A 20,957-nucleotide genomic window follows, 5' to 3' on the forward strand; every position below is an offset into this window, starting at 1 on the left:
GATGCGTTGCGTGTAGTACTCATCACTCCCCGCACCTCCACGCCGCGCCGCCCGCACTACCCAATGACCCTACTGAGCCTCTGCACGCTCGTGAGGACGGCGTCGCCCTGCTTGATGACGGCCGTGTAGCGCTGGTTCTTGGCGTCGGGGCGGTGCGTCTCGACGACGCCCGCGACGCGGTCGATCGTGCACGCGAGGCGGCCCGCCGCGATGAACCGCGCGAGGTCGCTGTGTTATCCGCCGCCCCGGCGCACACAACGTCAGAAGTCGGGGAAGAGGGAGGGAGGGGAAGCGAGGGGGGGACGCACGCATCGAGCCACTGGGTCGAGACGCCGAACGCGCTCGCGAGGCTGTCGAGCGTGACGGAGCGGTACGACTCTAGGAGCTGGGCGTAGGCCTTGATGCGCAGCTCGCGCGTGTAGTACCGCGCGTGGACCGACAGGAGGCGCGAGGGGAGGAGGTGCTCGGACTCGACCGTGGCTGCACGCGCAGGGATCCAGATTGTGAGTGAGGAGATGCGGCGCAGAGGCAGGTTGAGGGAAGACGCACCGAGCGCGCGGAAGAAGGCGGCGTAGTCGCACTTCCACAGCGACTCGGCATAGTCCTTGATCGTTGGCCTCGACGGGAGGACGGCAATCACTTCGGGCGCGTCGATGACCTGTCCAGTCAACGTGCACACAACAGTGTCAGCGCGACAATTCTGAAGGAACGTACGCGCTCGCGGCGTCGCACCTTTTTGCGGAGCTCCTTGCGCTCGAGCGCAAAGACGCCGGCGAGGACGCACAGGACGACAAAGTCGTCGTAGTCGACGAGCTCGGTCGCGGTGAAAGTCGGGAGGGCGTCGAGCAAGAGCTCTGCGGCCTTGGTAAAGTTGCGGATCGACAAGAGGTGCACGCCGCGGTACACCTTGAGGCGGTTGCGGCGGTCCCAGTCGCCGCCTTCGTCGACGAGTCTGTGGGGGCGGGGGAAGAGCGGATGGGTCAGTCTGGAGCGAGCGAGAGGCCGAGAGAAGGAGGGGGAGACACACTTTTGTGCGCGGTCGAGGGACGAGGTGACGAGGTCGTGGTCTGCGTGGAAGAGGCCGATGCGGACGAGGGCGAGGACGAGGTCGATCTTTGCGCCCTTGCCCGCCGTCTTTTCGAACGCCTCGTCGTGCGCCTTTACTGCTGCGTCCTGTCGACGTCGAGGGGGGCCTGGGTCAGACGCGGAGCCCAGGGAGGGAGGGAGAACGGAGAAGCGGAAGCCCGTGCCTTTTCGCCGATGCGGGCGAGGTAGGCGGCCTTTTCCCTCAGGGCGTCGCTGACTTCGGTCTCTCCGAGGTTGGTCTGGGCGTCGTCGAGCTTGTCGGCGAGGCGCTTGAGCTGTGCGGCGTTGTCGGCGCGGAGGCGGTCGAGGAGGGCGGGGTTGGCGGGGACGAGGTCGAGGCGGGAGAGGTGGTCGAGGTACGGTGCCATGTCTGTGGGGGTTCGGGTGTCAGTGTGGCTCGGGTGGAAGCAGGGCACGGGAGGCAGCGACGGACGGTCGAGTTCGATGGCGGCGACGAGGCGGTCGAGAGCGCCGTCGCGGTGGAGTTGTGCTTTGGGGTCTGCGAGGAGGAAGGCGAGCTGGGGGAGGGCGAGGTTGGGGACGGGGAGCGGGGCATCGTCGCTCGGAGGGTTGGCCGCGGGTGCGGTGCGAGCGTCGGCCATTGCGAGAGAGCGGGAGAGGGGAGGAGGGGTTGCGCGAGTAGTCGGGGTGGATGCGGGTGGTGGAGTCGGGTGGGTGCGAGTGGGTGCAAGCAGGCGAGTGCACAGCAGAGTGCGCTCGAGGAGGAGAGTCCAAGTCTGGCAGAGTGCAGCGAGTGCGTCGCTCTGTCGAGGCCGCATCATCGCCGTCGCTCTCTCGGACCTCGACAACGTTGGCTCACTCTGCACCGGAACCATGGCAGACGCAAGCACGTCCCAGCCCACCCTCGACCACGCCCTCGCCCTCGCCGACCCCGCCCACAAGCAGCGCGCACTTGAGGCCATCCTCGACCGCCCCGCAGGCAACTCGCCGCCCCCTCACCGTCACGCAAGCCAGCCAGCCCACACTGACCCCGCACTACGCAACACAGGGCCACGCGACGACGCCCTCCTCCGCGACAAGGAGCAGGCCATCCTCGCCCTCGCTCAGCTCCACCGCGACCGCCGCGACGCCCCCGCCCTCGCTCAGGTCGTAAAGGACTCGCGCCCCCTCGTAGAGCACCTCGCAAAGGCAAAGACGGCAAAACTCGGTCAGCCACGCCCGTCCCCCGGGCTACGGACCACCCGACTGAACCCCCTCCCGCAGTCCGCACCCTCCTCGACTACTTCTCCGACATCCCCGGCAGCACCCAGATCCAAATCGACGCAACCCGCGAGAGCGCAGATTGGGCCAAAGCCGACAAGCGCATCTTCCTCAAGCAGAACCTCGAGACCCGCCTCGTCGCCCTGTCCGTCTCCCTCGCTCGCCCCGCTCTCGCCCAAGTCCCGACTGACTCGCTCGCTTCCCTCGCACAGCTACATCGACTCGCAAAACTACAAGGATGCGCTCGCGCTCATCACGTCGCTGCTGCGCGAGCTCAAAAAGCTCGACGACAAGATGATCCTCACCGAGGTGCACCTCCTCGAGTCGCGCGTCCACCACGCCCTCGCCAACCTCCCGCGCGCCAAAGCCGCCCTCACCAGCGCCCGCACCGCCGCCAACGCCATCTACTGCCCCCCGCTCCTCCAGGCCCAGCTCGACATGCAGAGCGGCGTCCTCCACGCAGAAGACAAGGACTACAAGACTGCGTGCGTCCCTGCGCGACCTGCAGCGCTGCCCTGAGTCCCGCTCAAACTGACCCGACGCACCGACGACTCCCCGGCACAGCTACTCGTACTTTTTCGAAGCGTTCGAGGGCTTCTCGTCGCAAGACTCGGCCTCGGCCGTCCCCGCGCTCAAGTACATGCTCCTGTGCAAAATCATGCTCTCGCTCGCCGACGACGTCGCCGCCATCGTCGCGGGCAAGCAGGCCCAGCGCTACGCCGGCAAAGAGGTCGACGCCATGAAGGCCGTCGCAAAGGCCCACGAGGAGCGCAGCCTGGGCCAGTTTGAGCAGGTCCTCCGCGAGCGCAAACAGGGTGCGTAGCGCGCGCATCCGCGGACCTTTCCCTGCTCCTGCTTCCCGACACGCCTCGCCCGTGCTGATCGATCCTGTGCGGCGCCCGCACCCGCAGAGCTGTCGGACGACCCGATCATCCGGAACCACCTCGCGGCGCTGTACGACACGCTGCTCGAGCAGAACCTGCTGCGCGTCGTCGAGCCCTACTCGAGCGTCGAGATCAGCTACGTCGCCGAGCAGGTCAAGCAGCCCGTGCGCGACGTAGAGACAAAGTGCGCCCCCTCTCTCTCTCGTCTCTCTCTCCTCGCTCGGGCCCGCGCGCCTGACCCCGTGCCCCCACCCCGTCGCTGCACACAGGCTCAGCCAGATGATCCTCGACAAGGTCTTCCACGGCATCCTCGACCAGGGCGCAGGGTGTCTCGTCGTCTTTGACGAGCCCGAAATCGACGTGCGTGCCCTGCCACCTCCTGTCCCATCCCACCTCCCCACGGCGCGCGCCCCGACTGACCGCCCGTTCTCGTTCTGCGGTTGTTTGTTTGTTCGCGCTCTGCAGAAGACGTACGACGCGACGCTCGAGACGATCGGGCATGTGAGCCAGGTCGTCGACCAGCTCTTCCAGCGCACGCGCACCGCCGTCATCTAGATCCGGTCGCCGGTCGCCGACCGACTCTTTTCCTTCCTCGCAGCACCCCCCCTTCCCCCACTTGTTGTAGAACAACCCCCGCGCGAGCTCCGCATACTCGCAACGAACGGAAAAACGAGGACCATCTCTACGTCGCAGGCAGTCTCTTGGGTCTCTCCGTGTGCAGGCCCAGAGCAAGAGAGAATCAAGGGAAAGAAAGGAGCAAGATCCGCGTCTACGGAGGAAAACTCCTCAGCCGTCGTCGTCGCCGCCCTGCTGCAGCGCCGCCTCGTCGTCACTCTGCGGCTCGTCGGCGGCAGCGTCAGAGGCCGAGTCGGCCTTGCGGCGCGTCTTTTCCGGGTTCTCGCCCTTCTGGTACGTCGCCGACGCGGGGATGATGCCCTTGGGATTGAGGTACCTGTGCGAGTGAGCGCGTGGGCAGGCGCGTCAGCGGGTCGTGCGCAGAATGCAGAGAAGCAAACGGGGGGGAAAGGGAGAGGGAAGACGCACCCAAAGTCGTTGCCGACGTACGCGTCAAAGTAGTGCACCCACTTGGAGAAGACGAGCTCGCGCTCCTCGACGTCCCACATGCGGCGGTACACCTGCTCGTCCTTGAACCTGCGCACGCGCTCCTCGAGCCCGTCCACGCCCCTCGGGTCGATCGCCTCCCTGCGCTGGTCCCTCGCGCCGTCGTCGTCGAGCCTGCCCGCGCTGACGAGCTCGTCGAGCTTGCGGTTGGCGTCGGCGACGCGCTTGTTGTACTCGACGTAGTGCGGCGCGACGAGGAGGAGCCCAAGCCCGGGCGCCTTGGGGATGTGGATCCGCGAGGGGCCGAACGTCTCGGGCACGAGCGACGCGTGCGTGCCCGACCGGAGTGCGAGGATAAACAGGCCGATCATCTTGCGCTGCGAGGAGCAGCGCGTGAGTTGTCATGACACGCGAGAGACGAGAAGGAGACGGCGCGTACGATCTGGTGCAGCATGAAGGACTGCCCGACAAACGTGACAGAGACGTACTCCGTGTCGTTGACGACGAACGGCTCAGACAGCTGCCGGGGTTTCACCCCTCATGTCAGCTCTGTCTGCGGACAACCGCGGAGAAGAGAAGCGCAGGGCGCACCTCGAGCTTGCGCATGACGCGCTGGCAGCTCCGGTCGCGGAAGTCCTTGCCGACGGTAAAGTTGTAAAAGTTGTGCGACCCTTCGTACGCGGCGAGGAACTCTTTTGCGTGCGCGTGCGCGGCCGGCGGGAGGCGCCACGCCTTTTTCGCCTGGACGTCGGCCGAGAAGGAGCTTTCGGCCGGCTGGGCCGCCCAGAACGCCGCGGTCGCCTCGACGAGGGGCGAGGGTGACTCGGAGGAGGACGACGAGGTGTCGGCCGCGCGGGCCTTGGCGAGCGCCTCGCCCATCGGGCTCGAAGGTCGCGGACCGAGGAGGAGGTGCGTCGGGAGCGTGTACTCGTACTGCCGCTGGTCGCACAGCCTGCGCGGGTCGAACGAGCCCTGCACGCGCAGGACAGACCAGACGCGGATCGTCGGCGGGAGGAACGAGTTGAGGTGGTCCTCGAGCGAGGTCGACGGGTCCTTCGACGCCGGCTCGAGGATGAGCTTGAGGGCGAGAACGTTCAAGGCGGCGTGCACGCCGGCGTCGGTGCGTGCTGCTCGTGCGAGAGAGACCTGCAGACGGGAGGTCCGGTCAGTCGACCGAAGGACCGCAACTGGAAGCGCAATGCCAGCGCACCTTCTGCGGGTTGGTCGAGTTGTCCTCGCTGATTGCACCGGCAGCCGCGAACGCCTTGAAGACCTCGCCTTCGATAGTGTTTGCGGAAGGGTTGCTGTGAGGGAAGAGCTCGTCAGCGCGACGGTCCGGAGTCAGTGCATCCATGGAGCGGAACGCACATCTGGCTTCCGCTGTAGCCGATGCCATTGTACCCCAGCAGAACGGCCACCTTGCGCTTCGGCAGCTTATCCTTCTTGTCGTCGCCCTCAGCGGTTCCCTCGGTGCCCGCCTCGCCCTCCTTGTTCCTCGACCCAGCGCCTTTCGCGTTCCGTTCCTGATTCCGGTTCCCATCACCGCCCCTGCCGCCGCGTCCGCCGCGCCCGCCTCGTCCTGAGCCACGATCACCCCCTCCGCGACCGCCCCGTCCCCCACCGCGCCCGCCACGCTTGCCGCGCGAGCTGGGAGAGTCCGTCTCCCTCACCGCAGCGGGCGCAGGGCTCGACGGCGCGGCCGTGCTGGCTGCCTCGACTGCGGCTGACGATGTCGCAGTCGCTGCAGCAGGTGCGGTCGCGCTCGAGCCTGCAGCAGCAGTCTCCGAGGTTGCATTGTCGTCGAAGCGAGCGCGCTTCGAGGGTGTCTCTGCCGAGCCGTCTCGCGCGGTTGGGGACGCTTCGCGCTTGTTGGTCGACATTGTGTGGTCTGATGCAGTCCTGCGTCGCTCTGGCAAGAGCTTGGGACGAGCGAAGGCGAGGAAACCGAAGACGAGTCTTCATCGCTTGCTTCCGCCAACTTTCCGAGCGTACGTAATCATATGCAAATCGCCTGAAGTCGCACACCCTGACTCCTAGCTGTATACTGTGTGTAGTTGTGACCGAGCTCGTTCGCTCCGCTTCGATGTCGCGACACCCCATCTACAAACTCGCTAGCTTCCAACTAGCTTCTGAAGGAGTGTCACGGAGAAGCTCCTGGGCGCACAGTGACACAGCGCTGGCGAATGTGACCGCGCTGGGGCTCGCTGCCGCCCATCGCTGTATCCGTCCAAGAAAAGCAAGCCGTTCCAACGAGTCTACCATCCGCCGCCGCCCCACCTTTGAACAGGCCTCCAACCCTGCCCGTGACGTTCAATACTTCCCTCGGCCGCCAGCATCGCGAGTGCGCGGCTGACCGCCTCGCTGTACCTCGCCACCGCCGCCCAGCGGTCGTCGTGGTACATGCGGAGGCGCACCGCCTGCTCCGTCACCGACGCGGACGAGACCTGCGCGGCGTACGCCTGCTCGACGAGCGAGAGGACGAGCGGCGCGAGCGAGGCGGGCGTCACGAGCTGGAACGACTGCGGGTTCGGATCGTCGAGCGCGAGAGAGCCCGTCGTCACGATGCTCGTGTCGGATGCCACCGACATGGCCGACGGCGAGCGCGGAGGCGGAGGCGCAGCGCGTGGTGCAGCGCCAAGGTAGTGCGACCGGTCGAACGGCTGACGCGCAGGGGGCGAGGTGGAGGATGGCGGAGCGGGCTTGACAGGTGTCGTGCGCTTCGGCTGCGGCGTCTTGAAGACGGCCGGCTCGTCGTCGTCGTTCGGGTACAGCTTAACGTCGCCCCAGGGACAGGCCGAGAGAGAAGGCGCCTGGACTGCCGCCGCCGCCGCAGGTCGTGGCGTCGGTTGCGCATCGTCGGCCGGCTCGTCGTCGTCGCTCAGAACGAGCTTGACATCGCCCCACGGGCACGCACTGACCGCCTTGTCGGCGACTATTCCGGCCTTCTTAGCCTTCGGCTTGACTGGCGTCTTCGGCTCCGCCTCGCGCGCTCGGCGCATCGGCAGGTCCGGCAGCTCGTCGACCTTCTCGAGCGCCCTTGTCATCGCGCTCTTGCCGCCTTCGTCCTCCGCCGCACCGGGCGGCGCGACCCACTCGACGATGTCGCCATTGCGGCGCATCGTGCGGAGCGCCTCGCGCCAGACCTTGCCGACGGCCTCTTCGAGCTCGTCCCCCTCGAGCGGGCCGTCGTCGGCCCGTTCGGTGTCGCTCCTGCGCTCGCGACGCGCTGCAGCCGACGCCGAAGGGGGCGGGAGCAGCAGTCCCGCCGCGCCGCTGCGCACCTCGCCCCTCCCGCCCCTGGCCGCGCCACGGCCATTGCCTGGCGCGACCCAGGCTGCACCCTTGCTGCTCGGACTGATCGTGCCCGCCTGTACAGCGAATACGCCGCGCTGCGAGCGAGTGCGAGCGCGCGCGGCTTTTGTGCGCTGTGCAACGAGCGCGCGTTCCTGCGCGAGGCGGCGGGCGAAGAGTGCGAGGTGCGAGTTCGCCACGAGGTCCGAGAGGGTAAACGGGAGCGAGTACTCGGCTGTCGACGGTCCTGCTGCTGTCGAGGCACACGTGTGCCAGTTCGACGAGGACGCACGCGGAGTCGCGGGCGACGACGGGGCCGAAGAGGAAGGGACAGAGACGGTGCGGATGTAGTGCTTCGAGAGGTGGTGTCGGATGTAGATGATGAAGTTCGAGAGCGTGAGGTCCTCAGGACGAAGCTTGGACGGGCGAGTCGGGCGGTAGTGCTGGAGAAGGCAAGCCATGAACAGGTCAGCACGCTGCGTTCGAGCTCTCTCGTGCATTTGGCACGCACCGTGCCTTTCCCCGGGCTGCTCGCCACGCTCGCCATCCCGCCCCACTCGCTCCCCGCCGCGCTCGCCGTCTCCCACTCGCGCTGCCGCGCCTCGGCCTCGGCCTGCTCGATGGCAGCGAGCCGCTCGCGCACGTCGAACGGCTGCGAGTACAGCTCGCGGTGGAGCCGCGTGACGAGGAGGTGGTGCGCGGGAAGGGCATTGAGGTCGGAGAGAACGTCTGCATGCGGACAAAGCGCCAAAGACATCAGCGCCGTTCCGCTCAAGAGAAGGCAGGCCAGCCGAGGAAGAGCTCGTCGCAGCACGCACCCATCCGGCTCGCCACGACCCTCCTCCCCGTCTCCCATGCCATCCTCCTCTCCTCGATCCTCCCGACGACGCGCACGAGCCTGCCCGGCTCGACGACCGTGCGCTCGCTCTGCCGCTCTGCGCGCGCCTCGAGCTGCCCAAACTTGCGCTTGGCGAGCTCGCGCCGCGGCGAGGGCGCGAGGGAGGTCGTGGGGAGGGGGAGGAGCGCGGGCGGGTCGAGAGAGGTGCCGGTTGAGGTCGAGAAGGTGCTGAGATTCGACAGAGTCGACCGCGTCGCGCAGACGACCTCGAGGACCGCCGTGCCGTCGTCGACTGTACGCAGGGATAAGCAAAACGTCAGCACTGGCTGCGTTTGCACGACGCAGTCCATGCGCAAGGACACGAGCTGGAAAGCGCACCCGCATAGACCCATGCGCTCTCCCTTTCCCTCCACTCGCGCTCGACGATCCAGCCCGTCCACACGCCCTGGCGACACGGAAACTCCCTCCCGAGGAGATAGCATTCTGTCCCGCCCGCCTCGCCGAGGCGCGCGAGGCGCAGAGACGAGAGGTCCGAGGCGTAGAGGAGCGGGACAAAGGACTCGCTCAACTTTGCTTCTGCGGATGAAGCAGAGGCAGAGGACGGCTCGAGCAGCCGCGCCGAGAGACGCCGGAGGAGGTCGTCTTCCCATTCCGAGCCGTCAGGCGTCTTGGCCCAACTCGGCACATCCTCCGTGGCCGCGTCCAGCGCTCTCGCCTTGCCCTTCGTATTGAGCGCAGCAACGAGCTGCGTCGCGACTTTCCCGCCGTACCCGCGCTTGCCGCCTTGCTCGTGCGTGGCGGGCCCACCGCGGAGGAGCTCGAGGCGGAAGAGGAGGCTCGCATCGGTCGCGTAGAGCGAGAGCGGGTCAAGGGACGGGAAGTCGGTCGTGCGCAGGGAAGGGAGGAGCGCCGATGGCGGCGCTGGCGGAGATGAGGGAGGAGAGTGCGCGAGGCGCGCGCGCTTTGACGGGCGCGGGCGAGCGGGAGATGAAGGCGGAGCTCGGCGGAGCACCTTGAGCGGCACTGGTGGAAGCGGGCGGAAGGAGGAAGGCGGGAAGGTCGGCACGGAAGCGAGTTTCTTCGGCACAGGCGCGGGCGCGGAAGGCCTTCGCGACGAGGTGCGGCTGCTATTCGCCTCCTCCGGGTCGTACGTGGGTGTCGTCGAACGCTGTGCACGCGTCGCGGTGCTTGTCGCGCGCGGCGGTATCAGGTGTCGAGACGGCACAAGCGGCGGCGGGGGAGAGGGCGAAGGTGTGGTGGTACGCTTGTTCCGCATCGATGACCCAGGCATCTCCTGGCTCGAGGCCGGAGATTTGGGCTGCGAGTCGACAAGCGGTCGTGGTCGCGTGCTCGGTGATCGTGGCTCGGCTGCCGGGGCGGTCGAGCGGCGCGAAGAGCGGGCGGCAGTAGGCGGACGGGGGACGCCGACAGGCAGAGACGCCTCGGACCGCTTTGTACGCTCCGCCGCGGGGTCCAGCTTATTCGGCTGGGTGAAGAAGCCCTCGCCGCCGCGATAAGACGAGGGGAAGTGGGACGAGAGGGTGCTGGAGCGGGACGACGAAGATGGAGACGGACGCGGCGAGACGCGGGTGCGCTGGGTTGGAGGCGGAAGGAGGAAAGAGCGCCTCACAGACTCGTCTACCGAGCTTTGCTGGGCGGTAGAAGCGGGCTCGGTGTCGACGCGAGGCGGAGAGGAGAGCGAGTCTCGGGGCTCGAGCCTCGCCGACCGGGAAGACCGCAAGCTCTTCTTGAGCGGTTCCTGTGCATCATCCCTCCGACTGGACGGCCTCGTCGAAGCCCTCGCGCTCGACATGGCGCCGTGAGAGGCCGAGGAAGGTCGTTCAACTCGAGGGGAACTGCGCCGAGTCGGCAGAGGGAGAGAGCGTGCGGGACTGCCTCTGGCACGTATACTAGACTTGAACAAGCAGCTGCGCACTCTCGCTGTGCCCGCCGAGGCGGCTGCTGCGGCTGTGCGGTGCAGAGAGCGCGAGAGAAAGCAGGCGCGGTTCGAAGTGGTTTCTCGCCGTCTGCACCTCGACGGCGCTTGCTGCAGCCGAGACACCGACGAGTGCAGTCTAGACAAGCTTGCAGGGCCTGTAGACCCTCGCTCGACCCGCCTAGCCGCAGAGTGTCCTTGCTCGTCTCCAGCGTCATCCCCGTTCTCATCCTCCCGTCTCGACGGCACAGCGACGCGCAATGGGGCCGAGCCAGCTGCCCGTCGATCTCTCCGACCTGGACCCGTTCTCGCCCACAGCCTCGCGCAGGCCCTCGCCGCATCCGCAGGGCCCACTCTTCGCTCATCCGTCCGCCGCATCGTCCTCGTCGTCCTCAATCGCACCGCCGCCCGTGCCCAGCGCACAGCAGCCAGTGCACACCAGCGAGGTGCGCCCGGGCCACGACCCGCTCGGCGGGCTCCTCGGCACCCTCTCCCTCGGAGGCTCCACTTCGGCTTCTTCGTCTGCCTCTGCCTCGTCGTCATCACTTCGAGGGCCGCCAGCGCTGCCAGGCCTGGATGCACGCGCAGTGCGAGCACAGAAGGAACGCAGCAGTCGCATCCTGCACGACCTCTCGCGCGGACCCTTCGCCTCGCCTTCCCCTCCTCCTCCCATCTCCGGCGACCCGCCAGGCGCCTTCTCCGATGAGCCCGCCTCTCTACCGAGCGCGACGTCGAGCGTGCCCATCCTGCGCTCGCTGCAGCGCAAGCCCTCCCGCGGCGGCTCGCACACGTCCTTCTCCCCTCCGCGCCGCCTCTCGACTCTCATGGATCTCGGCACCTCGTCGTCCGTGCACTCGCCGTCGTCGCCCCCGGCCGAGTCGAGCATCTTCAGCGATCCATTCCACCCGTCGCTGGTCCGCTCGGGCGAGAGCCAGCGCCGCATGCGCCAGGCGAGCGGATCTGCAGCGGCAGGAGCGGGGTCGGGCGCAGAGCGGATCGAGCAGGCGCTCGAGGGCGACTTGAGCGGCGACTGGGGCGATTTTCAGGCGGCATCGCCGCTACGAGCGAACGACGCGCCATTGCCCTCCCCGACACCCGCTCCCGCTTCCGCAGCACTCCCGCCGAAACCGCCCTCTACAACCCGCTCCTCGACGTTCCCAACCTCGTCCTCCGCATCCTCTCTATCCGCCTCCGTCGCAGGCGGTCTCTCCTCCATCTTCTCGCACCCTCCGTCGGCCTTCGACCGGCGAAAACCCTCGCCGACGGCATCGCCAACGCGCGCGGCGACCGGCCCCAGCGCGTTCGACCCGACGGCGCTGCCCATCAAGCTGCTCGGATTGCGGCCTGGCGTCAGTCGGGTGCTCGAGGAGGATGTGGCAGAAGGAGTGCGTAGACGATCCTTCTCTGCGCGTCTTGCTGCCTCACGGTGACTCACGCATTACTGGTCGGGGACTTGCCCGCACAGATCCGCCCATCGCTCCCGCCGCGGCTGCGTCTCTCGCACCGGTGGCAGCTCCTGTACTCGCTGGACCAGCACGGCATCTCGCTCACGACGCTCTTCAGCGCGCTCGAGCGCGGCCTCCGCGAGCGCGACGGCGGGTTCGTCCTCGTCGTCAAGAGCGAGCGCGGAGAGGTCTTTGGCGCGTATGCGAGCGAGGCCATGCGCGACGCGGCGAGGGACGCGAGAGGCGCGACGCGGTGGGGCGGCGATGGGAGCTGGTGAGTCGCAGACGGCTCTCGTGCGGCTTCTGAGAGAGAGCATGACCATGCTTTCCTCGCGCTCGTCAGAGCCCGCTTCTTGCTGCTCATGACTGACGCTCCGCCGCCTCGCACAGCTTCTTGTGGAAGTCGGTCCCGTTCGCACCCACCGACTTTCGCATCGGCTCGTCCGTGCGCATCTTCAAGCCGACGTTCCGCAACACCTACTTCCTGTACTCGACGTCGTCGTCTTCGTCCTCCGCTCTCTCGTTCCCGACCAACGGCTCGACAACCGTTGCGGGCGACTCGTTCCTCGCCTTTGGCGGCGGCGAAGACGGCGTCTTTGGCCTGTACATCGACGGGCTCTTTGAGCGCGGCTGGACGGGGCGGTGCGAGACGTTTGGCAACGAGCCGCTTGTCGACGTTAAGAAGCGCGGCGGCGGCGAGGCGGACGAGACGGGCAAGTTCGAGGTTGTCGGGCTCGAGTGCTGGGCCGTCGGGTCGTAGAACGCGTGGAAACCCGTGTGCTACGCTGAGGCTTGTCGCGGACACAATTGGGCACAGCCAACGCCTCAGGCGCCGTGGCACGATTGGCCTTCTCAAGCAGAGCGCAGACACGGCTGGACGCTCATCCCCACTGCGGGTGGAGTCCTACACAGCAAGGTCGCTGTGGAATGCTGCAAGAGCGTCAACAGGTGCGAGCGCCCCGGCTAATCCGTGAGAGGACCGTGCACGGACGAGGAGTAGTAGTCTGAGCCTGAGCTGCTTCCTCACACCGCTGCTGCAACCTTCTGAATGAGCGAAGAGCTCGACAGTGGTGAAGATCCCGCACCAGGACTCCTCAGTCCGCCAGGGCGGCAGTACGAGCTTCTCGCGCAGCTCCTGCCCACGCACGACAATCAACGGCGCCGCTATCTGTCGGGTTCGAAGCCGTCAGTCTGGACTGTACGCGACGGTGCTGGGTGCGTTCGGCCCACGTTTCCCGAAATCACGCAGGCTGACCACGCGGTACCAGCAGACGGTGCGACACTGTCGTTGTCAAGCTGTGTCCGTCGGGCGTCATAGACGACAGCACCACGCTGCTCGACGGCGAAGGCGCCAAGCTGTGGCGCATAGCAGGCTACGCGGAAGCGCAAACCCTACCCCAGCACATGCTGCCGTCGCCCCACCTTGGTCAAGCGCACTGCGTGCGGATTGTCGACGCATTTCTGCTCGAAGAGAAGGGACTGCAGAGCAACAACGGCGAATCAAGCTGGGCCGAGGAGGACAGGCCCGTCATGCTCGATACGGCCCTCGTGCTTGAGCGTCTCGGTCCTTCCGTCGAACGTTGGAGGCTAGCACGCGGGTCTGAGCCGTTCTTGCTCTCCACGATCAAGGACATTATGCGACAGGTTCTCTCTGCGCTTGACTACCTCCACATGGTTGTCGGTGTTGCGCACTGCGGTCTGTCTTCTTTGATCTCCTTGGACCGGAAAACTTGCTGACCTCGTCCTCAGGCTTAACAACGGACAATATCCTGCTAGAGCGCCACTACGGTGCGTGAGGATACAGGCTAGCACACAGGTTATTTGACACTGGCTTTGACAGATGAGGCAGCGCTCGCTGCTGATGCTCCAGCCGCGCTTCCGCTTGTCAAACTGACGTCGTTCACGCTTTGTGAGTACTTCTTACGATTCACTGGAAACGCATAAGCTGAGACATCAAATAGCTCGCTGGATCAGCTACCCCGACAACCGAGATTCCTGGCATTACCACCCTCTCGCGAGCGGCAGCATCTTGACGCCTGAGCACGCCATGATGGGCTATAGGGAGACGGCAGGCCCTGCAGATGCACACGATATCTGGGCTGTCGGCGTACTGGTGCGTCCGAGAGTCCTGCCTTCAGTTTCCAGTTTCGGTGCTCACACGGAGGCACAGATGTCTATCCTTGCCTTCAACCGCAACTTGAGCGACGTGCATCACGTGCTGCCCCAGCCTGATCTTTCCGCCCGCACGCTCGCACTCCATCCCTTCCTTGCGGCCCGGACCTCGCGTATGTCCGATCCCGAGGTGGTCAACTACGCCTCGCTTGACCCGGAGGCTCCCTGGCCGCGTTACTACTACCGCGACGGCGACGGGAAGGGCCTCCGCGAGTGGGGCAACAAGCACTTTCCCTGTGTGTGACTCCCTTTGCGGTTGCTTGTCCCTTATTGATACCGAGACTTTGCGCAGTCGATGTGCCCGGCGTTGAGCGCCTTCCGAGCATCCGCGAGCGCGTTCAAGCCACGCGTGCTCTCGGTAATGACAGCGAAGTTAAAGGCATATCGTAATTCCTGCGCGCATGCTGGACAATCGATCCCGAAGCGCGACCCACCGCGGCGCAGTTGCTGCAGCACGAGTGGTTGCAGGGCGTTGTGTAGACACGTTGCGGCCGCTGTGTACATTTCATCACTCACGTGCCCTTATCAGTACCTGTACGCTACAAACGGGTCCGATTTGATGCGGTGACCGGCCGAGAGCGCGGCCCGCTCCTCCTGCGTGAGACCAGATCCGCCGGCAAAGGGAGGCGCCCAGCCGCTGGCTCCTTCGATCCAGACAGAATCGACGCGCGGCCCCGGATTGTACTCGCTACGCGTGGTGCCCGAGATGATGCTAGGAGCGTTGGAGCGCTGCGCGACGGGGTGGCCTCCGTGCAGGCCGGACGTGCGGGTCGCGAGCGCCATCCTAGCACGGTTGGCCGTTTCCTCCGCAGCCTTCTGCTTCGTGATACACTTCTTGTGCAGGCGCTCGGTCCGGCGGAAGCGAGACTTGATGACGATGGCCGCCTTGGTCGGAAACATCTCGAAGACGGCCGGCCAGTCGATCTCGTGGCGCAAGCCAATGGTGGCAGCTGGCTCGGCGCGGGCATGGCACAGTCCCTCAAGGACTGGGTCGATACTCGTCCAGAGCTCTTCTTCGACCTCCTCGCCTTTGCAGCTGGTGACGGCGAACTTCTCTGCACAGAGGGCAATTCTAGTTCAGCAATCAGGGTCATTGCGTCCGAGCCTCGCTTGTTCTCTGACAAACGGCCAAGAGACTCACTCCTGAGGTCGTCTTGAGCCTTCCAGAGTCGGTAGCGCGTCTTGAGCGCCGACGTGCTGCGCTGCTTGTAGCCCTCCTCGACCATTTCCGCCTGCACGCCCGGCCAGTCGGCGCCGAGAAAGCCAGCAATCCTGCCAAGCTCGTTCTCCTCCATAGGCGTCCAGCGACCGGTGTAGAAGGCGTTGCGCTTGCGCTTGCGGGTCAAGTCTGCGCTGTCGACGTAGTCAGCGCGAGCGGCTGACTTCGTAAGGTAGCCTGCGAGTCGCGGCCTCCAGAAGCTCGAAGCTGCGAAAGCGTACCGACGAGCTCGTTGTCGGTCTCCTCGAGCTCTGTGAGGGGACTGGACGAAGGAGAGCGGCCGTAGCGGGCGCGGGCGGGCGTCTTGCCCTTGCGCGTGTGTTTCGCGGCAGCCTTCGACCTTTGCATCGAGGCAGAGCCGAGTGGGTCTGCACAGGTGCAGAACAAGACGCGAGAAGCTCTGCGGACGGGTTTCGGTCACACCTGACCGTCACGCACGACCCGCGTCCGCCAGGAGAGCTCGTCGTGGTCTCATCACCTTGGACCCCGGATTGCGAGCTCTGACTCTGGTCTCTCGGAGCAGGGAAGAGAGTCAACTCGACAGGTGCATCGCGTGAACGGCAGCTCGGGATTGACTTCGTAGCAGCCAGCGAAAGCGGATTCGCAAAGAGTTCGGTGCGCGGCCATGGAGCTGCTGCGAACATGCGCATGCCAATACACATCCAGACAGTGCGACCGATGACCGACGACGGATCAAGGAGGAGAGAAACAGCGATAAGAGGGGCACAGAGGAAAAGGGCGCAGAAGGACAAAAGACGATACGAACAAGAAAGGCGAAGGAGGGTGAAAAGGTCCGGATGAGGTTGACAGGAACAAGGAACAAGGACTGAAGGAACGACGAGATGGGAATGCGAGGAGGGTATGCGAGCGCGCGAGGCGAGGGTATGAACGAGCGAGGGTGCGGAGGCGAGGTGTTCGGGACTACCGTTGCAGCGTGTCTTGGATGTCGCGTACTTGCTTCATCAGACCCTGCGTACGCATGTGTCAGCTTGTGACCGACGAGAGGGACTGTAGCACTTCAACGCACGGATGCGATGTCGACGATGTCGAGGTCGGAGCGGACCTCGCCCTTTGCGACTTTGTCGGCGACACACTTGATGACGGCTTCCATCATTTGGTCGTTGATGCACGGGTAGCGCGACGACGACGGTGCTGTAGGAATCGCAAGCGTGAGTACTAGGTTTTCGGCGTGTGTAGGCAGAAGAGACGGACCTGGTGCCGCCTCGTCTCCTGACCGCCGCAAGAACGGCTGCATGAGCAGCTCGGGAATTGTCGCGCGCTCTTTCGAGTCGTACCGCAAGCAGCTCTTGAGCGTATCGAGCAAGTCGGGCCCGACCTTGAAGCGATGCTCGGTGAGCGGCTCGCCGCGCCGGCCGGTCGGGACGGCATGGTCGGGGAAGGCTATACGGTGCCTTGGGTTCGCGATGGCGGCGACCTTGAGGGCGAGGTCGCGCAGGTGCGAGAAAGGTGCCCCGCCGTAGACCATTTGATACAGGATGCAGCCGAGGGACCACACGTCGGCGGCACGACCAAACTGCGGAGGAGGTGAGTCAGCGATGCGCCGCCCCTGGGAAGCACGAGTCTGATACGCACCTTCATCAATCGCTTGCCGCCCTGCCCGAGACCAGTGTCGTTGAGCGCCTCAGGCGGCATGTAATTCGCTGTGCCAATCTGCTGCTCGCGCCCGATATTGGTAGTGTCGGCGGCGATCGCCTTCGAGATGCCGAAGTCGATGAGCTTGAGGCGGCCCTTGACGAGGACGAAGTTGGCGGGCTTGAGGTCTGAGTGGACGACAGCCTCGTCGTGGATGACCTGCACCGCCGAGAGCATCTATGGGGCGCGAGCGGGTCAGTTGGCGTAGCAGGCGATCGAAGCGGCGATCGCGCACCTGCTCCCAGATGTAGCGGATGAAGTTGAGGCTGACGGGCTTGCCGGCGTGACTCGCGAGCAGGCTGTTGAGGTCGGTCTCGCCAGCTTCCATGACCTGCGTGCGGAGACAAGTCAGCGCGAGCTGTCGACAAGAAGGTAAGGACAGTGCGTACCATGATGACATACTTGCCCTGAACCTCGGAGTCGATCAGCTGGATGATCTCGGGCTTGCCCTCGAGTTTGCGCAGCAGCGTGATCTCGTTGATGAAGCTCGCGCGCGACTCGGCGTCATTGCGCGTGTCGACCTTCTTCAGCGCAAGGAGCTCGTTGCTCGCGCTCATGACGCGGTACACCTTGGACGAGCCGCCGCGGCCGAGGATACCGGCGCGATGATACGCCTTGCCGTTGACCTGCAACGAGCGAGAAGGTCAGTCGTTGACTCGACGTGGGCAAGAGCAGTCATAAGCAGCGCAGACGGCTGCAGATGGCTGTGCACGCGCTCGAGGCGGACTGACCATGATCGGCTTCGGCTGCCTCTTCTCAGCAGCATGCTCCGTCCCCGGCGTATACCCAACCATCTGCACATGCGGCGGCACCATCTGCTGCTGGACGAATTGCTGCTGCTGATGCTGCTGTTGGTGCTGGTACGCCTGGTGGCTCTGGTAGTGCTGCTGCTGCACCGTCACGCTCGGCGTCGCCTCGGCGATCCCCGGCGAGCGGTCGCGCAGCGGCACCTGGTAGTCTTTCTGATAGACGGGCGCGCCTGCACGGGGCTGCGTCGACGGCGGCTGCTGCTGCGGCAAACCCGGCGCAGAGGACATGTAGCCACGGTTGATCTCGGCAAGGACGGGTCGCTGAGCCGTGCTTGGCGCTTGAGGCTGCTGCTGCGGCTGGGGCGGGAGCGCGTGCTGAGGCGGAGCGGAGGGCGGCGGCGCGTGACGGGCGTACGAGTTGGCAGATCGTGCGTCGTACGCGTTCTCGTCGTGATAAGGCTGGAACGCAGGCGGCTGCGGATCGGGATGGACGTCGACGACGGAAGGAGCCTGGTACTGCTGCTGCTGATGCTGAAGTTGGCTAGATGGCACGCGCGCAACCTGCGGCCGGGCCTGCTGCGGCTCGTCGCGATACACGGCCGTGCTTGACCCCGGTCGCGCCATCAGCGAGCTCTGCGTGATCGTCTCGCTATTTGTGCGCTTGTGCCCGCCTAGGCCGCTCGAGCCATTGACGAGCGTCGTACCGCCGTGCGTAGATGAGGACGAGCTGCTCGTGCCCACCGTCTCCATCGCCTCGCCAGCGCTTGCGCCTCGCGAGATGGACGATCCTCGACGATGTGCGTAGGGGACCATCATCTCTCGCGGCGGACTCGCCCGGCGCTGCTGCTGCTGCTCGTCGAGGCTCGCGCGCGGCGCGAGAGGTGCAGGCTCGGCGCGGCGCGAATCGAACGAGGCGGCGCGCGCAGCGGCTGAGATGGGTGGGCGCGGGTCCTCTGCGAGAGAGGCGAGCATCGAGACCGAGTTTTTGCGCGAAAGCGCCGCACCCATCGGGGCGAGCTTGAAGGGCGCGGCGCCGTTGACGCTCTGGACTGAAGTGGACGAAGTCGAGGTCGACAGCGAGCTGCTGAGCATTGGCGGCGACGCGTTGGACGTGCTGGACGCCGAGCCCGAAGCGAGGTCGGGCGAGTTGTGCGCGCTCGAAGAGCTGAGCGAGAGGTTCGATGCGCTGCTCAAGAAGCGGTTGCGGAACGCGGTGCTGCCCTGCGGCTGCTGATACTGCGATGCAGAAGCCTGGAGGTACCCACGCGAGCTGCCCAGCTGGCATGATCCCCCTGCGCCGAGCGAAGGCGGCGAGGCATCGGCCTGGTCCGATGTGCTGTGGTACCCCAGGGAGGAGGCCGGGCGCGTCGCGCCGCTCGCAGCGAGACCGTGTCGGGGCTGATAGGTAGAAGAGCCGATCGTGACGGTTGACGATGCGCGCTCGGCCGAGGCGATCTTGGGGGAGGACGGCGGGAGTTCGGAGCGCGAGCGACCGTGCGCGTTTGGTGAGATGGGAGGTCGTGCGCGGACTGGCGGGGGTGCGATCTCGGGGGCTGCAGGATCGCGCATGTCAGAACGTGCGTGCGGGGGAAAGTCTGGTCAGAGTACGAACAAGTCTCGCGACTCGCAGCTGCTCCGCTCAGCCCGAGCGGGCTGTCGTCCTTAGCACTCGCGCTCGAGTCGCCGTCGTACGCGTCGGAGCCCGCTGGACCGTCCGGCGTGCCCGCGGAAGGCGGTTGCGCAGGCTGGACGACTCGCCGTGCGCGGCCCACGACGCGATCTCCACCCGTCGAGCGCGAGGCAAACAGCCGTCGAGTGCCTGCGCTCGGCTGAGCGGAATTGGTCGACTTGGACAGGCCTGGCCGGGCGAGGCCTGGGGTCGTACTGGCGAGGTGCGCTTGCGAGGAAGCCGCTGGCTGAGAGGCGGAGAGGGTAGAGTCGGTGGATGGAAGGCGGGTGAGCGGCGCGCGCGGTGCAGGCAGTGCTCCGAGCTGCGAGATGAGTAGACGTCAACTCCAAGTCACCGTGCAACGGAGGGACAAGCAACGCACCTCGTCCTGCTTCGAGGGCACTTTGTGCGTGAGCTCGTCGTCTTCGTCGTCGCCCTGCGCAGCGACGTTCTCCTTCGACCGCCCGAAGACCGACTTGCCAAAGCCTCGGCCGAGGCTGCCCGCTGCGTCCCTTGACCCGCTGCCGAGCAGCGCGCTCTTCCAGCCTCCACCGCCGCTCCCGCTGAGGCTGTCGGCGGTCGAGCCTGTTCGGCTGCGGGTCGACATGGACGTGGAAGGTCGCGGCGGGATGGAATAGTCCGCGAAGGGTGCCGCAGAATCCGCCGTTGCGGCAGAATTCGATGCAAGCGTGGAAGTCGACGCGAGCGGATGCGAGTAGAGGGAAGCCGCGCCGGATCCCGCCCCTGCGCCACCTCTGCCCGGGTATGCGAGCCGCTCCGACTCGAACTGGGGCAGGTCGAGGTCGTCGTCTGTCTCGAGGGCGTACGAGGGAGGCGAAGGGCCGGCTGAGAGGCTGCTCGCGCTGCCGTTGAGCGACGAGGGAAAGGGCGGGATCGGCGCGCGGTCGTGCGTGCTGCTGGCGTAGCTCCTCACGGACGCCTTGGAGCTCGACCGGCGGCCCAGCATGGCGCTGAACGGCGACGCAGACCGGGGCGTCGATGCTCCTCCTGCTCCCGCGCCGTCCGAGGCGGTGTCGCCCGTCGGGCTGCGCAGCTTGTTGAGGAGCTTGCCGAACGCGTTCGAGCCCTTGCTCGTGGACGGTGTCGAGGGCTGGCCCGACATGGCTGGCTCGGGAGAGGAGACTCGGGGCCGACGGTCGATGTTGGCTGATGGGCGGGACAACGGCGGGGAGCGTCTCGAAGCGCAGTTTGGGGCAGCAGGTGCGACGCTACAAGCTCGCTGGAGACGCAGACGCGCTCGATGCGCTCGCGGCGCAGGCTGACGGCGAGGGACAACGGCGAAAACAAGTCGGGACGGACGGAGCGAGCGACGACGAACGAAGCAAGGCGCCCTCGATCGCAGCACAAACTCGCACGCGACTGCCGTTGCCGAGCTTGGTTGCCTCTACGTGGTCCTTCAACGCAGACAAACACCGTCACTCGCAAAGTGCCAGGCGGCCCTCTTCCGGATCATTCCCTTTCAACTCACAGAAAGTCGCGCTCGTTTGCCTCTCTTTTGACAGTTATTGTGCCTGTTTATAGCACGATTGACATTGTGCTGCATGGTGAGAGACAGTATACGACGAGATGTTGACATCGACTGGATGCGAGGAAAGGGGAGATGCGGATGCAGTGAAGCTGCGAGCGAGCGGTGGTTGCCTGTCAGTGCGGCGACCTCGCTGTGACAGAGAGAGGAGCAATACGCACTTTACAACCCTGGACAATCGTAGCT

General features: G+C 65.9%; 8 protein-coding genes across 8 annotated transcripts; 3 read left to right on the forward strand and 5 right to left on the reverse strand.

Annotated features, from left to right (window-relative positions):
* Positions 1-56: 56 nt before the first annotated feature.
* JCM10292_006340 (uncharacterized protein) lies at positions 57-1,688 on the reverse strand (the record flags this gene model as incomplete). The annotated part of the gene is made up of 7 exons (XM_076649605.1): positions 57-228; positions 309-480; positions 550-658; positions 733-952; positions 1,028-1,173; positions 1,251-1,456; positions 1,520-1,688. 7 exons carry the CDS (start codon positions 1,686-1,688, stop codon positions 57-59), a joined length of 1,194 nt encoding a protein of 397 aa, XP_076504784.1.
* A 232-nt stretch (positions 1,689-1,920) lies between these two features.
* Positions 1,921-3,746, forward strand: JCM10292_006341 (uncharacterized protein; the record flags this gene model as incomplete). The annotated part of the gene is made up of 8 exons (XM_076649606.1): positions 1,921-2,047; positions 2,096-2,254; positions 2,311-2,452; positions 2,520-2,792; positions 2,872-3,122; positions 3,219-3,375; positions 3,461-3,551; positions 3,657-3,746. 8 exons carry the CDS (start codon positions 1,921-1,923, stop codon positions 3,744-3,746), a joined length of 1,290 nt encoding a protein of 429 aa, XP_076504785.1.
* A 231-nt stretch (positions 3,747-3,977) lies between these two features.
* Positions 3,978-6,133, reverse strand: JCM10292_006342 (pseudouridine synthase family protein; the record flags this gene model as incomplete). Its single annotated transcript, XM_076649607.1, has 6 exons — positions 3,978-4,143; positions 4,236-4,630; positions 4,693-4,773; positions 4,845-5,399; positions 5,464-5,557; positions 5,622-6,133. 6 exons carry the CDS (start codon positions 6,131-6,133, stop codon positions 3,978-3,980), a joined length of 1,803 nt encoding a protein of 600 aa, XP_076504786.1.
* Positions 6,134-6,508: 375 nt separating this feature from the next.
* On the reverse strand, positions 6,509-10,195 carry JCM10292_006343 (uncharacterized protein; the record flags this gene model as incomplete). The annotated part of the gene is made up of 4 exons (XM_076649608.1): positions 6,509-7,987; positions 8,056-8,273; positions 8,363-8,674; positions 8,761-10,195. The coding sequence occupies 4 exons, from the start codon at positions 10,193-10,195 to the stop codon at positions 6,509-6,511; spliced, it is 3,444 nt and encodes a 1,147-aa protein (XP_076504787.1).
* A 383-nt stretch (positions 10,196-10,578) lies between these two features.
* Positions 10,579-12,523, forward strand: OXR1 (Oxr1p; the record flags this gene model as incomplete). Its single annotated transcript, XM_076649609.1, has 3 exons — positions 10,579-11,703; positions 11,784-12,037; positions 12,154-12,523. 3 exons carry the CDS (start codon positions 10,579-10,581, stop codon positions 12,521-12,523), a joined length of 1,749 nt encoding a protein of 582 aa, XP_076504788.1.
* A 1,287-nt stretch (positions 12,524-13,810) lies between these two features.
* JCM10292_006345 (uncharacterized protein) lies at positions 13,811-14,325 on the forward strand (the record flags this gene model as incomplete). The annotated part of the gene is made up of 3 exons (XM_076649610.1): positions 13,811-13,876; positions 13,934-14,171; positions 14,228-14,325. 3 exons carry the CDS (start codon positions 13,811-13,813, stop codon positions 14,323-14,325), a joined length of 402 nt encoding a protein of 133 aa, XP_076504789.1.
* A 135-nt stretch (positions 14,326-14,460) lies between these two features.
* JCM10292_006346 (uncharacterized protein) lies at positions 14,461-15,502 on the reverse strand (the record flags this gene model as incomplete). Its single annotated transcript, XM_076649611.1, has 3 exons — positions 14,461-14,990; positions 15,077-15,283; positions 15,376-15,502. 3 exons carry the CDS (start codon positions 15,500-15,502, stop codon positions 14,461-14,463), a joined length of 864 nt encoding a protein of 287 aa, XP_076504790.1.
* Positions 15,503-16,075: 573 nt separating this feature from the next.
* MPS1 (serine/threonine/tyrosine protein kinase MPS1) lies at positions 16,076-20,348 on the reverse strand (the record flags this gene model as incomplete). Its single annotated transcript, XM_076649612.1, has 9 exons — positions 16,076-16,123; positions 16,182-16,306; positions 16,367-16,688; positions 16,748-16,984; positions 17,043-17,138; positions 17,197-17,433; positions 17,539-19,109; positions 19,169-19,547; positions 19,608-20,348. 9 exons carry the CDS (start codon positions 20,346-20,348, stop codon positions 16,076-16,078), a joined length of 3,756 nt encoding a protein of 1,251 aa, XP_076504791.1.
* Positions 20,349-20,957: the final 609 nt, after the last annotated feature.

This window comes from Rhodotorula paludigena, assembly GCF_050403205.1.
Source record: "Rhodotorula paludigena JCM10292 DNA, Rt_paludigena_JCM10292v1_ctg26, whole genome shotgun sequence".
NCBI lineage: Eukaryota > Fungi > Basidiomycota > Microbotryomycetes > Sporidiobolales > Sporidiobolaceae > Rhodotorula > Rhodotorula paludigena.